The sequence below is a fragment of the Mustela lutreola genome, chromosome 5, assembly GCF_030435805.1.
Source record: "Mustela lutreola isolate mMusLut2 chromosome 5, mMusLut2.pri, whole genome shotgun sequence".
Classification (NCBI taxonomy): Eukaryota; Metazoa; Chordata; class Mammalia; order Carnivora; family Mustelidae; genus Mustela; species Mustela lutreola.
The window spans coordinates 41369675-41383158 of NC_081294.1; the positions used below are offsets into that span (position 1 = coordinate 41369675).

Here is a 13484-nt window from a genome sequence, read left to right on the forward strand (position 1 = left end):
GGGAACTGGAACAAAAAAGCAGGTAAAAAAGTAATGGCGGAGTCGGGCTTTAAGTTTTTTCAAACCCCTCGCGGGACCCGTTCCGCTCATTGTGTTGTGTTGCCGGCCCCCGTTCCCTCCAATAGGTCGGCGCCTTACTCGAAATACACTCTCCCGCTTGACTGGGATTTTGCAGATGCTGTTTACCTCTACCTGAACTACTTTCCTCCTCCTTTCATCTACTCATTCTTCAGCTTTCTGTCAATTGTCTCCTCTGCGAAAACTGCCGACACTCGGCCACAACGTATTCTAGGCTTCCGCGGCACCGCGGCCCTAGTTAAACACCGGTCATATTTTGACTTTAAGTCGCGTCTGCATTCACTTATTGTTTACGATTTCACGTAACCTACTTGAGGGTACAGCTGCGATCCCCTCTGGTGCCCGCGGATTTCGTGGAGCCTAACTCCCGCCACAGGAACCCGCCCGGCGCACCCAACTCGCTGGGGACCGGAAGTGTCGCATTTCGTCGGGGACACCGGATAGGCACGAGCACCGCGCGCGCCAGGGACAACCGGAAGTGTGGCGTACAGGTTCGGGGTCCTGGAATGGGAGCGCCCGCGAAGGCTGCCGGGAAGCGTGGTATCTCGCGCATCTCGTCATTTGGAGCAATTGCGCGTGCGCTGCCTCCGTCCGCTGAGATCGGGAATATGGCCGCGCGGTCCGTATGGGCGGTCCGGCGGCTGGTGCAACGCCTTCTGGCCTCGAGTGCCGCGTCCGAAGGCAGGTGAGCGAGGCAGGCCGCGGGTCGCGGGTTGAGGGTAGTGCGAGACAAGCAAGCTGGAAGGGCGGTTGTGGGCTGGAGGGCGCGAGATGACTCACCAGACCTCTCAGCTGTCCCGATTCGGCACTCACGGCCCCATTTTACAGATAAGGAAACTGAGGCACACAGCTGCGTTTCCTTGCCAGGCCACGAAAGAGCCGAGATCACGTTCCTTGGAGGTGGGAACTCTTGAGCCCCGAGCATCGACTGAATTGGGGATGTACCTCTCCGGGCCCCTTTTCCTCCGTCTGGGGTGTCTGCAGTTAACATTGAATTCTCCCCGCCGACTCCCTGAGTGACCCTAGGCCAGTTCCTTCCACATTATCTCGGCTTCACTTTACCTCTCGGTAAAAGGAGGGCGGTCGACTTGGTCTCCAAACGGCTCTTCCACCTGAGTCTGTGAAGTTGCATTTGCTGCTCTTCACCATCGGCTACGGCACCTTTTTTTGTTTACTTATCATGCCGACTGTAGAACTTTATGGGTAGTTCTTTTTTTTCTCCGGTTCAATCGAGAAAACTGAGGTTTAAGAAAGTTCAGTAACTTTTCCAAATTCAGGGCTCTAGAATCGGCTCTTTTAATTAGTGAACAACGTTAATTATCCTCAGGGCGACTCCGTGTTTGACTGTGTGTTCCTCAGAAAGAATAAAAATGAGTGAACTGTGGGGTGGGTAAGGTTGGACTTCTGAAGTGTAAATTAAGCTGCGGGAATCTGGGAATCTCGCAAAACTGTTTGCCACCTTTTATACACACTTGACCTAGCACCCTACCCTAGCACCTGGGTGCAAGATTGAATTCTGTTGAATTCTGGGTTTCGGGCTTAAAAGTCTTTTTGGCAGTTTGTGGTGTAGGGAAGTGACTAGAAGAAAAAAGTTAGCTTCTGATAAAATTTCCCCTCACTCCAGTTCTGGAGCAGAAGGAATTGAAGGGATCAGCCTCAACTCTCCGCTTCAGACTTGGGCTTTGGCCGTTTTCTCTTTAAACTGGCCCTTGGTAGTATTATGACCTACTTTCAGTTGAATAAATGTAGTTTGTTCGTTGAGGAGGAAGGAGGTATTTCACCCTGTGTGATTTGCCCCAAATCTATGGTGACCATATTTTGTGAACCAGAAATGTGGAACCTTTTACAGTCTGAAACCAGATTGTAATAACTGCGTTCAGGGCTGGCCTGGAAAGTCTAGGACATAAAAGTCATCTTGCCGATAGCTCTCTACTGACTGTTCCCTCTCCCTTGCAAAAAGCAAACATTTTTTACCCCTTTTAAATCTTTGCATGGATGTCACCTCAATGACTGCTCTTCGATGTATGCCGGTTCATATGAGTAAATTATTTGTTTTAAAGACCTTTTGTACTCACAGATTGATTTTGTTGATTTTACTTCAAGTTATGAGAATCCAGAAAGAGTAATGGAAACTTCCTTGAAGGAGTGAGATCTGCTACAATCCAAGATTTGTAAAGTAGGCCCTGCTCTAAAGTTCTTCCTTTGTAAACAACTATACGTCAGACATTTGAGCTGTATGAAATTCTGGATTACAAACATGTTTGAATACAAAGATCCATTTTATTCACCTGTTTATAGTTCATAGCCTGGAACGTATAGTGTTTTATAAGTGTTTAACCGACTTGATTTTACACAGACGTGAGTTCCCAAGTCAGGATTTCTCTTAACACAGGTGCTCTTTCATAAGAGCCTAACTTAGGAGCTTGTGGTCAAGAAAGCTTTAGAATTCTAGGCCTGACTCCAGTTTGACACAGTCCCTTTACTGGGCTTCATTTTCCCCATGTGTAAAATGAAGGATTGAATCAGAAATATATGGCTTTGTGTTTTGATTTCCCACTTCTGATATTGCCCTGCTGGTTCTGGGCATAAGAACTCGGTTTTCTCTTGCTGACTTTTGTGTCCCCACTTCTAGCTATTTCTGCTGCCTTGTGTTCAGTATCCTGATTCAACACAATACTGATTGTGTGGTCCTATGCCAGTCATAAGCCTCTCTGAGCTTCAGTTTTCTCATTTATAAAATTGAGATGATAGGGAAGCCTGGGCGGCTCAGTTGGTTAAGTGTCTGCCTACCGGTCAGGTCATGATCTCAGGGTCCTGGCGTCCCGCTCCTTCTCCCTCTCCCTCTGCCCCTTCCCACCACTCGTGTTCTGTCTCAAATAAATCAATAAAATCTTTAAAAGAAAAATTGATAATATAATTTCTCTCACACACTGTGAGATGAAAAGATCATTTACATAAAACCTGACAGTGGTGTCTGACACTTAGTAACTTTATATTTTATAAGTGTTGGTGGTGTTACTGTGACCGCGAGCAGTTTGGCTCTGTGTGATGGCATTTCTTCATGTGCCCCCTCCCTCTCACTTTAGGGGATGGCCGCGTCCTTTCAGCACTGCCACCCAGAGAACTGCTGGTGAGGCCTGCAGTTCTGAGGACCCTCCCGATGAGCTTGGGCCCTCTCTTGCAGAACGAGCCTTAAAGCTTAAAGCTGTGAAACTGGAGAAGGAAGTCCAGGACTTAACAGTGAGTAGATTTTGTCTGTTCCTCACATCCCCTCTCTGGTTGATATATCCACACAGTTTTTGTGTCCGGTTTTTTTTTTTTTTTTAATTAAATTTCCTCTCGTGGGCTCTTTACCTCTCACCCCATCTCTACTCTCCTGCTAGGTATTATTAGGCAAAGTAGTCTATCATCGTTAAAAACATGCTGTCACAGTACTTACATACCTAATGTTGTGGTAGCTTCAGAGGAGGCCCAGGGCCTGGCATGTAGTAAAAGCTCTGTAGATATTTGTTGAATGAGTGTGTCTCTTATCACTGTTCTCTGCTAGTCAGACTACATCTGGCATACTCTGCCTACCAGGGTTGACAGACACGTGTTGAGGGCGGTAATTAGTTAGTTCCAAAGCAAGACTACCCAGAATGGTAAGGAGGTAGGAAAGCATGTCTTGTGAAGGCAATTAAAGGAATCAAGGATTATAAGAATGAAAGAGGAAAAGATTAAAGGAGCTAAACTAACTGCCTTCAAATAGAAGACACACTTTTAAAACTTATTGTTTGTTGTCCTGGAGTTCAGTTCAATGGAAGAAAGAGGGTGGCATTATTGGCTGCCTGTGAAAAAGGAAGCTTTCTCTCAAGATAATGAGCTTGAAAACACCTTGTTAAGTCTTCAGAGTAGGAAGCTAAATGACAGCCTATCGGGGTTGCTCTACAAAGTAGGTTCCTGCTTTGATGCGGGATTTCTAGTAGCTGATCTAAGATTCCTGCGGCTCCTCATTTTTCCTTTTTTTTTTTTTTTTTTTTTTATAAAAACCTATTACAAGGTTGAAGTTTGTAAAGTAAGGAAAAATGTTTCTTGGGAATGTGGGTGGCTCAGTTGGTTAAGCAACTGCCTTCAGCTCAGGTCATGATCCTGGAGTTCCAGGATCCAGTGTCTCATCGGGCTCCCTGCTCAGCGGGGAGTCTCCTTCTCCCTCTGACCCTTCCCCCTCTCATGAGTGTTTTCTCTCTCTCTCTCTCTCTCTCTCTCTCTCATTCTTTCTCAAATAAATAAATAAAATCTTTTTAGAAAAAATTCTTTTCCACTAGCAAGCATGTATTTTCTGATCATTTTGACTTTGCTTTTGGTGTCAGATGAGATACCAGAGAGCGGTAGCCGATGGTGAAAACATAAGGCGGCGAACCCAGAGATGTGTAGAAGATGCCAAGATATTTGGTGAGAGATTTATTCATGATAAAAATTAAACTACCTTTTAGTTTGGGGCATCTGGGTGGCTCATTTGGTTAAGCATGAGACTCTTGATTTTGGCTCTGGTCATGATCTTCATTGGGAGGTTGAGCCCCATGTTGGGATCTGCACTGGGCATGGTGCCTGCTTGGGATTCTCTCTTTCCCTCTGCCCCTCCCCTCCTTTTGTGCAGGTGTGTTCTCTCTCTTTCTCTCAAGAAAAAAAAAAATACCTTTTAGTTTAAGGATACTGACAGTATCCTTACAAACTGAACATAGTAAAAAACACATCTAGGTCCTAAACCAATCCTACTCTGCCCTTCCACTCTTGCCATATGTCTTGTGAGATTTTTATTGGGAATGTTGCCAAGTGAACTATTTACTAAAATAATACTTGCCTTTGTTTTGACCAAAACTTTTGTTACTTAATTTTTCAAGCACGTACACTTAACATTCTAGTGCTTACGCAGCCAATTCTGTTTAACTCATTAAAAAACAAGTGAATCATTAAGATGTTCAGAGGAAAATCCAAAGAGCGAGACGCATGGGCAATCAGGAATACTAAAATTTGCTTCGTAGAGCAAACTAGTATGTAACCATAGTGCAGTAATCAACTGTGTCTCCACCAGACAGTTTTCACTACTGTGGACAAAAATCACTTGCATTACTAACAGTGTTTACAACTTAATAAGTTAGCAAATAACTCAAAGACAAAGCCCCAGACTATATGGGAACAGGTAATTCTGGAAGTTGTACTAGATCATATCTGTTTTTTCAATGATGACTGAATAATCTTCTTGGTCTTTCAATCTTTGAAGTCTTTCAGGCTGGCTTAGTCAGTGGACCATGAAACTTGATCTCTAGTTAAGTGTTTGAGCCACACGTTGGGTGTAGAGATTACTTAAAAATAAAATCTTAAATATATATATACATTTGAAGTCCACACATTTAAAAAAAATAATAAAAAATAAAGTCTTTCACAGATATTTCTCTGAACACACAACAACTCGTTCCAAATGTCTTCATGTAAATGTTAGTAATAGATTGAAGGGTAGAAGGCAGATCTGTGATTACTCGCCTTACTCACAGTTTCGTTAAGAGGATTATACTTTCATTGCACATAGAATGAAGGGGCTTCAGTAGCCCTTGGATTGTATGTAGTCCAGTCTTCTTTTACAAATGAGCTGGAAAAAGTTAATTGGTGACAGATAGAGACGTAAGTCCGTTAGCTCCTGACCCCCAGTCTATTATTCTTTCCCCCATGTCACACTAGTCCCTGTTCTCTGGATTTTATCTGCTGTTTGTGCATAGAATTCACTTCAGGGGCGCCTGGGTGGCTCAGTGGGTTAAGCCGCTGCCTTCGGCTCAGGTCATGATCTCAGAGTCCTGGGATCGAGTCCCGCATCGGGCTCTCTGCTCGGCGGAGAGCCTGCTTCCCCCTCTCTCTCTCTGCCTGCCTCTCCATCTACTTGTGATTTCTCTCTGTCAAATGAATAAATAAAAATCAAAAAAAAAAAAAAGAATTCACTTCATTCCTGTCCTGTCCAGCCCCAGTGCTTTGGCGTAGCCTTCTGCTTTGCATTCAGTGCTAGAGATACCACGTTTCAGGGCTACAATATCAGCTAAGTACTGACCCCCAAATTGTATTACTGATGTTTCATCCAAGTTTTAATGTCTTATTTCCAACCGTCAGGACAGAGCTTTGCAAACTACAGCCTATGTGTAAGTCCATAAATAGCTTTGAATTTTATTATTAAAAATTTGTAGAAATTGGAGTGCCTGGGTGGCTCAGTGGGTTAAAGCCTCTGCCTTTGGCCCGGTCATGATCCCAGGGTCCTGGGATCCAGCCCCAAATCCGGCACTCTGCTCAGCGCGGGAAGCCTGCTTCATCCTCTCTCTCTGCCTGCCTCTCTGCCTACTTATGATCTCTGTCAAGTAAATAAATAAATAAATCTTTAAATTAATTAAGTAAGTAAGTAAAAATAAAAATTTGTAGAAATAATCACCTGCATAAGATCCTTGATTTTTGCCTCATCTCACAAAACCTAAAATATTTACTATATGGCTCTTAATAGGAAAAGTTTGCTAACCTTTGAGCTACAAGGAATTGTGTAGCAAGTAAACCAGCTTGGTACCTGGGAAAGACTTTCCTGCTTGAGGGGAGCAGGGTAAATTGGCTTATTAGAAGTCAGGCTTTGATGGGTTATATCACTTATATCAGTTCCCTCAAGAATTGATAAGGTTCCCAGGAACAGAATACTAGCTAAGCTCAAAAATAATTTGATAATTTAATTTATTCATTTAGAGAGCAAAATGTGTCTAGCAGTATGCCACTTAAGTCATTTGCTTGAGTCATTTCTTTTTAGTGGCCAGTAATACTTTGAAAAATTGAAGATTGGTCAGGGAGCATGGGGTTAGAAAAAAAAACAGAAAGCTTTTATTATTTAATTAATATGTAATATAGCATGATGACTCTCCTTCCAGGGAAGGTTTTGTCTCAGTAACTCATCTACTCTTAAACAGGTCATAAAGATTCTCCCCCACCCCCACTCCCAAGAAATGGCTCAGACACCTACTTCCTATTGAAGTAACAGTAATTAGAATAGAATCAGAGACTGAACCACTCACTATACAAACAAGAGAACCTGAGCTTCTTTTTACCCAAATTCATACAACTTGACTGGACAGAAGTCAGGGTTCTTTGTACCATGGCAATGTACAAGTCTGCCCAGAAGCCTGCCGCTTTCAAAATTCTGTTGGAGTATATGTCTTCTTTTAGTAGCCAGGAGAATCTGCCTTTAGTACTCCCTGGTTGATCTTTATGAGACATTCTTGTCTCTTGGGTGGAGTTTTGATCTAATCAGTATACTTCTCAAGCCTGAGGCAAATCTTTTCTACTTTTTCAGCTGATTACATTAATAGCCATTAATATTTATGGCCACCATCCCCAGTAGAGGTGGGGAAGGTATCTCGTGGAACTTCGTTCACACCAGGTCTGGTTCCCTGGAGATGCCTGCTGGTTTTGCTCTTTCTTCTCCTTGACCTCCTCTCCCACACCAGATCTCTCCCACATTATACCAGCATTCCTTCACTTGGTTCTTCTGTTTCTTCTGATATCTTCTCTTCCTGCCCATCTGTCATGCCCTGGCACCCCAAATCCATTATGTACATTATTATTAGACTAATTTGAATCCTATTACACTTGTTTGCTCAAGATGCTATAAATGGACTCTGTCACCCAGAAGTTAAAGATAGAATTCCTACCTCTGTCAGTTGTTCCTTCCAGAATCTAGGCAGCCAGTCTAGGAAATTTCTTCTCTGTCATCTCTTTTATTGCCTCCCTGTGGATGATCTTCCTTTTTACCTCTGAATACAGTTAAGGTGGCTCCCTATTTTGATGCATAGCCTTAAAACTGTCCTTGGATTGGGGTGCCCAGAATCAGTTAAGTGACTGACTTCGGCTCAGGTCATGATCCCGTGGTCCTGGGATCAGACCCCACATCAGGCTTCCTGCTTAGCAGGGAGTCTGCTTCTCCTTCTCCCTCTGTCCCTCATCCCACTCATGGGTGCACTCCCCCCCCACCATGAATAAATAAAATCTTTTTTTAAAAACTGTCCCTGGATTAAAACCAGATGAACAAAGTCCTTCATCGTTCACTAGTTCCCACCAGGGCTTTGCTGTTACCATCGATATCTATAATGATGACATTCTTAACATTTCTGTAAGAACAATCAAGATGCTACATTGGGAGTAATGAGATTACTCAACAATTGAGTTTACTTTTAGAACAGTTCATAAAACTAAAAAGATTTTAGAAGTTTTGTGGCCCATCTCCAGCAAGTATATGTATGTACATATATGTGTAACTTTGGAGCAGGCAGTTGGAGACTCACCTCCTCTATGGAGCATATTACTTCCCTACCCCGGTTGAACCAGTCCTCAAGAATAAACCTTCCTGAATCTCCCTTAGCATGGTGTTCTCAACTAACTTCTGTATTACTGCCCCCTACCCCATGAAATACCAATATCTTATCCCTATTGAGAGTGCATGTCTTAGCAAAATTAAGACATACAAGAATTTTCAAAACTGTACATAAGTCAGTACTAAAAGTGAATAGCCATAAAAATACAAGAAACAATGATCCCGTTTTTTTTGTTGTTTTTTTTTTTTTTAAGATTTTATGTATTTATTAGAGAGGGAGAATGAGAGCAAGCATGAGAAGGGGGAAGGTCAGAGGGAGAAGCAGACCCCCAGCTGAGCAGGGAGCCCAATGTGGGACCCAATCCTGGACCCAGCTTAGGATCATGACCTAAGCTGATGGCAGTTGCTCAACCAGCTGAACCACCCAGGCACCTAATGATTGAGTTTTTAAAGCACGGGTTTCTGACATCCTGCATTCAGCCTTACCTAGTCCTTAGGTTCTAACCGTCTTCCCCTTTTCCTAATAGGCTTCCCAGTCATATGCCTTCCAAGAGAAACCCTGATTTGTCAGTTGGATTAAGGTGGTAATCATTGATGACGATCCCTGGGTCCTGTGCGTCAGTCTTCCCACTTCCTGGGGTATCCAGTATACTCGCCACTCCCCTAGGCATTCCCCATACTCCTCCCCTAGGAGCAAAGTGATTTTTCTTCACAAACAATAAAAGTGTCTGGTTTCTCTAGGAATTCAGAGTTTCTGTAAGGACTTGGTAGAAGTGGCAGACATTTTGGAGAAGACTACAGAGTACATTTCTGAAGAAACAGAGTCTGGGGACCAGAAGCTCACTTTGGAGAAGATCTTCCGAGGGTTATCACTTTTAGAAGCAAAGCTGAAAAGTGTATTTGCCAAACATGGCCTAGAGAAGATGACACCCATTGGTGACAAATATGACCCTCATGAGCATGAACTCATCTGTCATGTGCCAGCAGGTGTTGGGGTACAGCCTGGCACCGTGGCATTAGTAAGGCAAGATGGCTACAAGCTTCACGGCCGAACCATTAGACTTGCCAGGGTGGAAGTGGCAGTGGAGTCTCAGAGAAGACTATGAATGGGCCATGAAGAACTGAATGTTCTCCCAGAGTACAGCCACCTGTGTTTCCTTTATTTATTAAACTAGGTTCGTATTGTACATGAGGTACTTCATGTAATCTGTTTTGGATTTAGTCATATTGGCTTTATTTCTAAGATACTCTGCTGATGAATGTGACCTATTTGGTCTCATCAGAAGTCTTGCCATTGGGCATTTGAACAATGTGACAAGTGATCCTATGGCCTTTGTCCAAATATGTTTAAGAAAATTATTTTAAAATTGGTACTCTGATGACTGTCAATTGAAAATCTTTTTAAAAGTGGAAATGAGTATATGTTTATGTATTTTCAACTGAATGTTTCTTTCTAATGGTCCCTACAACAGGAATCTTGTATTTCATGGGGAAAGGAGATGGTAGGGATTGGTTCAACATCTGGGTACTTAGATGATAAAGCTTTAGGTTACATGAATTTAGATCATTTGGGTTGGTTTTTATACACCTAGATTTTTAGGACTTCCCCTTTTTACTATTTTCCTTTTAGCCATCTTTTGTCCTTGTAGCCCCCGCCAGGTATATTCACACTCATTGACCCATTTACAAGGGCTAATTAAGGCCCAGGCAAGACTTGGAAGGCAGGGAGTATCAAGAAATTCAAGATACCAGGTTCCTTTCAAGCAAATATGACCAAGAAACCTTGTGCTTTCCTGGGTTACCTTACAATTATTTTCAGCCTCCCTAGGTATATAATCATTTCAGGGAAACCAAGGCAGCACCAATAGCTAGTGACCCAAATCAGTCTGTGTAGGTAATTTACCTACAGCTTTTCTCTCCACTAGCCCCTAAATCTTCCACTTTGTCAAATTTGCCATCATCCTTTATTAGATTATGCAGGGGTTCAGGGCAAAAATGTTAGGTTCCTACGATTTCTCATTTCATTTAGTTAATGCTGATTTTTTTTTTTTAATTTGGTACTCACAAATCACTACCTCTCATGCTGATAAGCTTTATTTTCCAGTTTTTGTATCTGCCTTATATTACATATATTAACATCTAGCTGTTTATTTGTTTATATGTTTATTTTTTATTTTTTTCAGTCTTGCTTATGGCTGGTGTTCTGTAAAGATTTGTTCAATAAAGGAGCAAGTGAATGACCTATCAATCGAACTTTAGAAAGGAGGTCAGTTACGGAGATTTTAATGTTAGAAGAGGCCTTAGTGATGAGCTCATCTCCCCCCTTTCAGCTTCTTAAGCATGAAGACGTTTTTTTAGGACCGGACTCAAAATGTCTGAAACTAGTAAACTACATTTCAGTGAGAACTTGAATAAGGAACAACTAGATATTATCTTTAATCATTTAAGATCCAGCAGTTCTGTAATGAACATGCAAATGTGTCCCCAGCGGACAAAGATTATTAGACATCCAGCTTGCATAGGTAGGTTCAGGCTTTTTAAATTAGTTATCCATAAAGTAGATCCGTTTCTACTGGAATTTTATGACCCCATTCTGTGGAGTGTTACAAGTTACCCTCTTAGACATCATAGATAGTTCCAGCACACTCCACATATGTATCAATAAAACCATCCCCCAGTGGGCCCTGCCATCTCCACCAGAATTAGATACTCAAAAAAAAAAAAAAAAAGTGCTATTAAGAAGCAAACGAAACACTGGTGGTAAGATTTTAAAACCAAAACCTCTTTGGACTTTCCAGTAAGTGCATACTGTAAATTTAATGTGCAGTCAGATTTCACAATAGGAATTTGTCTTTTTTTTGCCTTCATTCCTTTGAGATTGACAGATGGTGACAACAAGAAAAGGAGCCAATTACCTATGTGTTACTTGAATTACTAGCTGTCGTCATCAGTGAATTAGAACAACCATAGTTTTAGGTATGAAATGTTCGAGTACTTGAAGAGTCTTCTAATATTCCTTGCAACCTCCTGTTTTAGAAAGTAGATTAAGAATAATTTTATGTTTTTATTATTCAGTAGTTATGCAGACTTAAAAGTGTAAATTTAGAAGATGGAGCTATAATGATAAGAATCTCAAAAGTTAGGCTTTTGAGAGCCAGAGCAGCATAACAGAGAATAGGCTGTGGAGGCATAGACTTGAACATAAATCCCAGCCCAGTCACCTGTGTGATCTGGGGCCCCAGTCATTTCACCCTTCTGAGCCTACTTCCTTGTTTGTACAATGATTATAATTCCCTCACAATATTGTGAGGATTAAATGAAATGTGTAAATTGTCTACTACAGTAGGCCCTCAAATATTTATTTTTATTACTTTCTATTATACATGTTATTTTGCCTATGTTTTTAATAGCTGTCTAAAGTCTAGGCATAGGGGAAAACTGTTTAAGTGGTGCTTCTATTAAAAAAAAAAAAAAAAGAAAAATTGTAATTTAATCTATCAGTGACTTATTTTCCTTCCAGCTTCTGGTTTTTTTCTGTGTGTGTGTGTTGTTGTTGTTTCAACTGTAATGCAAGAAATCCACACTTTCAGACTGGAGGAGCAAGAAAATTGTGTCTGCTCTTCATTACTTTAATCTTGTTGGTAAAGTGAAATGTTGTAGGCCTGCAGATATGTAAGGAAGCTTTGGCTCACTTGATGAGGGGATCCTGGTGTTTTAATACATGGATTCTACAAACCTTTCACAGATTTTCTTCACTGTCATAAGGGAATTAGTTTGATACTGATAAGTTAATTGGTGCTCTTTCATGGCAAAGGATCTGATAAGTGAAGAAAGGTTCTTGTACACTAAAGCAAATCAAATAGGGAAGACTAAGGATGAAATAGAATATTCAGAAGCAACTTCAATAAAACCTGAATTGACATAACTAGTTCCTGTGTTTAGTGTTTTTGTCTGCCTGTATATTGACATTATTGTCACTTCATTGACTCCTGACCCATCTTGTCAACACTCAGCAGAGGTACCTTGAGATCTCACAGCAGCCCAGCCAAATGGATGTGGTGTAGACGTTCATTCTACACCTTGTCTGTTCTCCTACCTCCTTGGCCTTGCTTCATTCTGATACTTACGTATTTCTTAGATCTGGACTTATATTTTTGCCTTCCTCTCTGGCATTGCCTTATTTTCTTACACTTGTTTCTTCGTTCTAGTTGTCTTGTCTGCTTCAGTCACGTCACTTGAACTCCTGGATTTCTGATCCTCTCAGCCAGATCACTGACATGTGGCCTTACACAGATCTTCAGCTTCCGTGAGTCCGTGTCAAGCTCTGCCTGGCTTTGTCTATACATCTGCTTAACTGGCTGCCAAATACCCAGCCTCCTGGAGCCTCCCTCTTTGGAGCCAGCCTTTTCAGCAGTTCGGCCTTGGATTTCATTACTCTTCTAATCTTGTCTCAATATCCTGGCTCCCCAATCCATTGCTTCCCATATTCCCAGTGCTAGGAAGTATATTCTTACTTCTATCCGCTCAGACCATCCACATGGTCAAGTTTGCTGTGGAGGTTTCAAACATTGCTCCAAATCTCCTTGAATCTGGACTTTGTGGTTGACCAATAGAATGTAGTAGAAGTGACTGCTGGTTTCCAGACCCAAACTATCCTATCTCTGGATGCTCACCCTTACAACAACTCAGCCTTCAATTGACAGCAAACTGAAACAGCCTGTGGAGTGGAACTAGGCCCTAGCTGAGATTTCAACTGATAGCCAACACCATCTTGCCAGCCTCTCAAGTCATTTAGAAATTGGATCCTCCAGCCCCTAGTGGAACAGCCCCCATCCAACACCATATGGAACAGAAATGAGTTGATCTCACAGAGCCGTGCCCAAAGCCCAGATTTATGGGCAAAGTAAATGATTGTTACTTGTAGCCACTAAGTTTTGAGGTGGTTTGTTATGCAGCAATAGGTAACTAATAGAGTCACCCAGCTTCACTCCTGGTCTCCTAGTGTCAACATTACCACTACCTGAATGATAGACATGTTTTA

At 42.0% G+C, this 13484-nt stretch overlaps 1 protein-coding gene across 1 annotated transcript; it reads left to right on the forward strand.

Moving 5' to 3' along the window:
- The first annotated feature begins 584 nt into the window (after window positions 1–584).
- GRPEL2 (GrpE like 2, mitochondrial) lies at window positions 585–12371 on the forward strand. Its single transcript, XM_059173999.1, has 4 exons — window positions 585–763; window positions 3165–3318; window positions 4428–4509; window positions 9185–12371. The coding sequence occupies exons 1-4, from the start codon at window positions 585–587 to the stop codon at window positions 9547–9549; spliced, it is 780 nt and encodes a 259-aa protein (XP_059029982.1). The 3' UTR covers window positions 9550–12371.
- Window positions 12372–13484: the final 1113 nt, after the last annotated feature.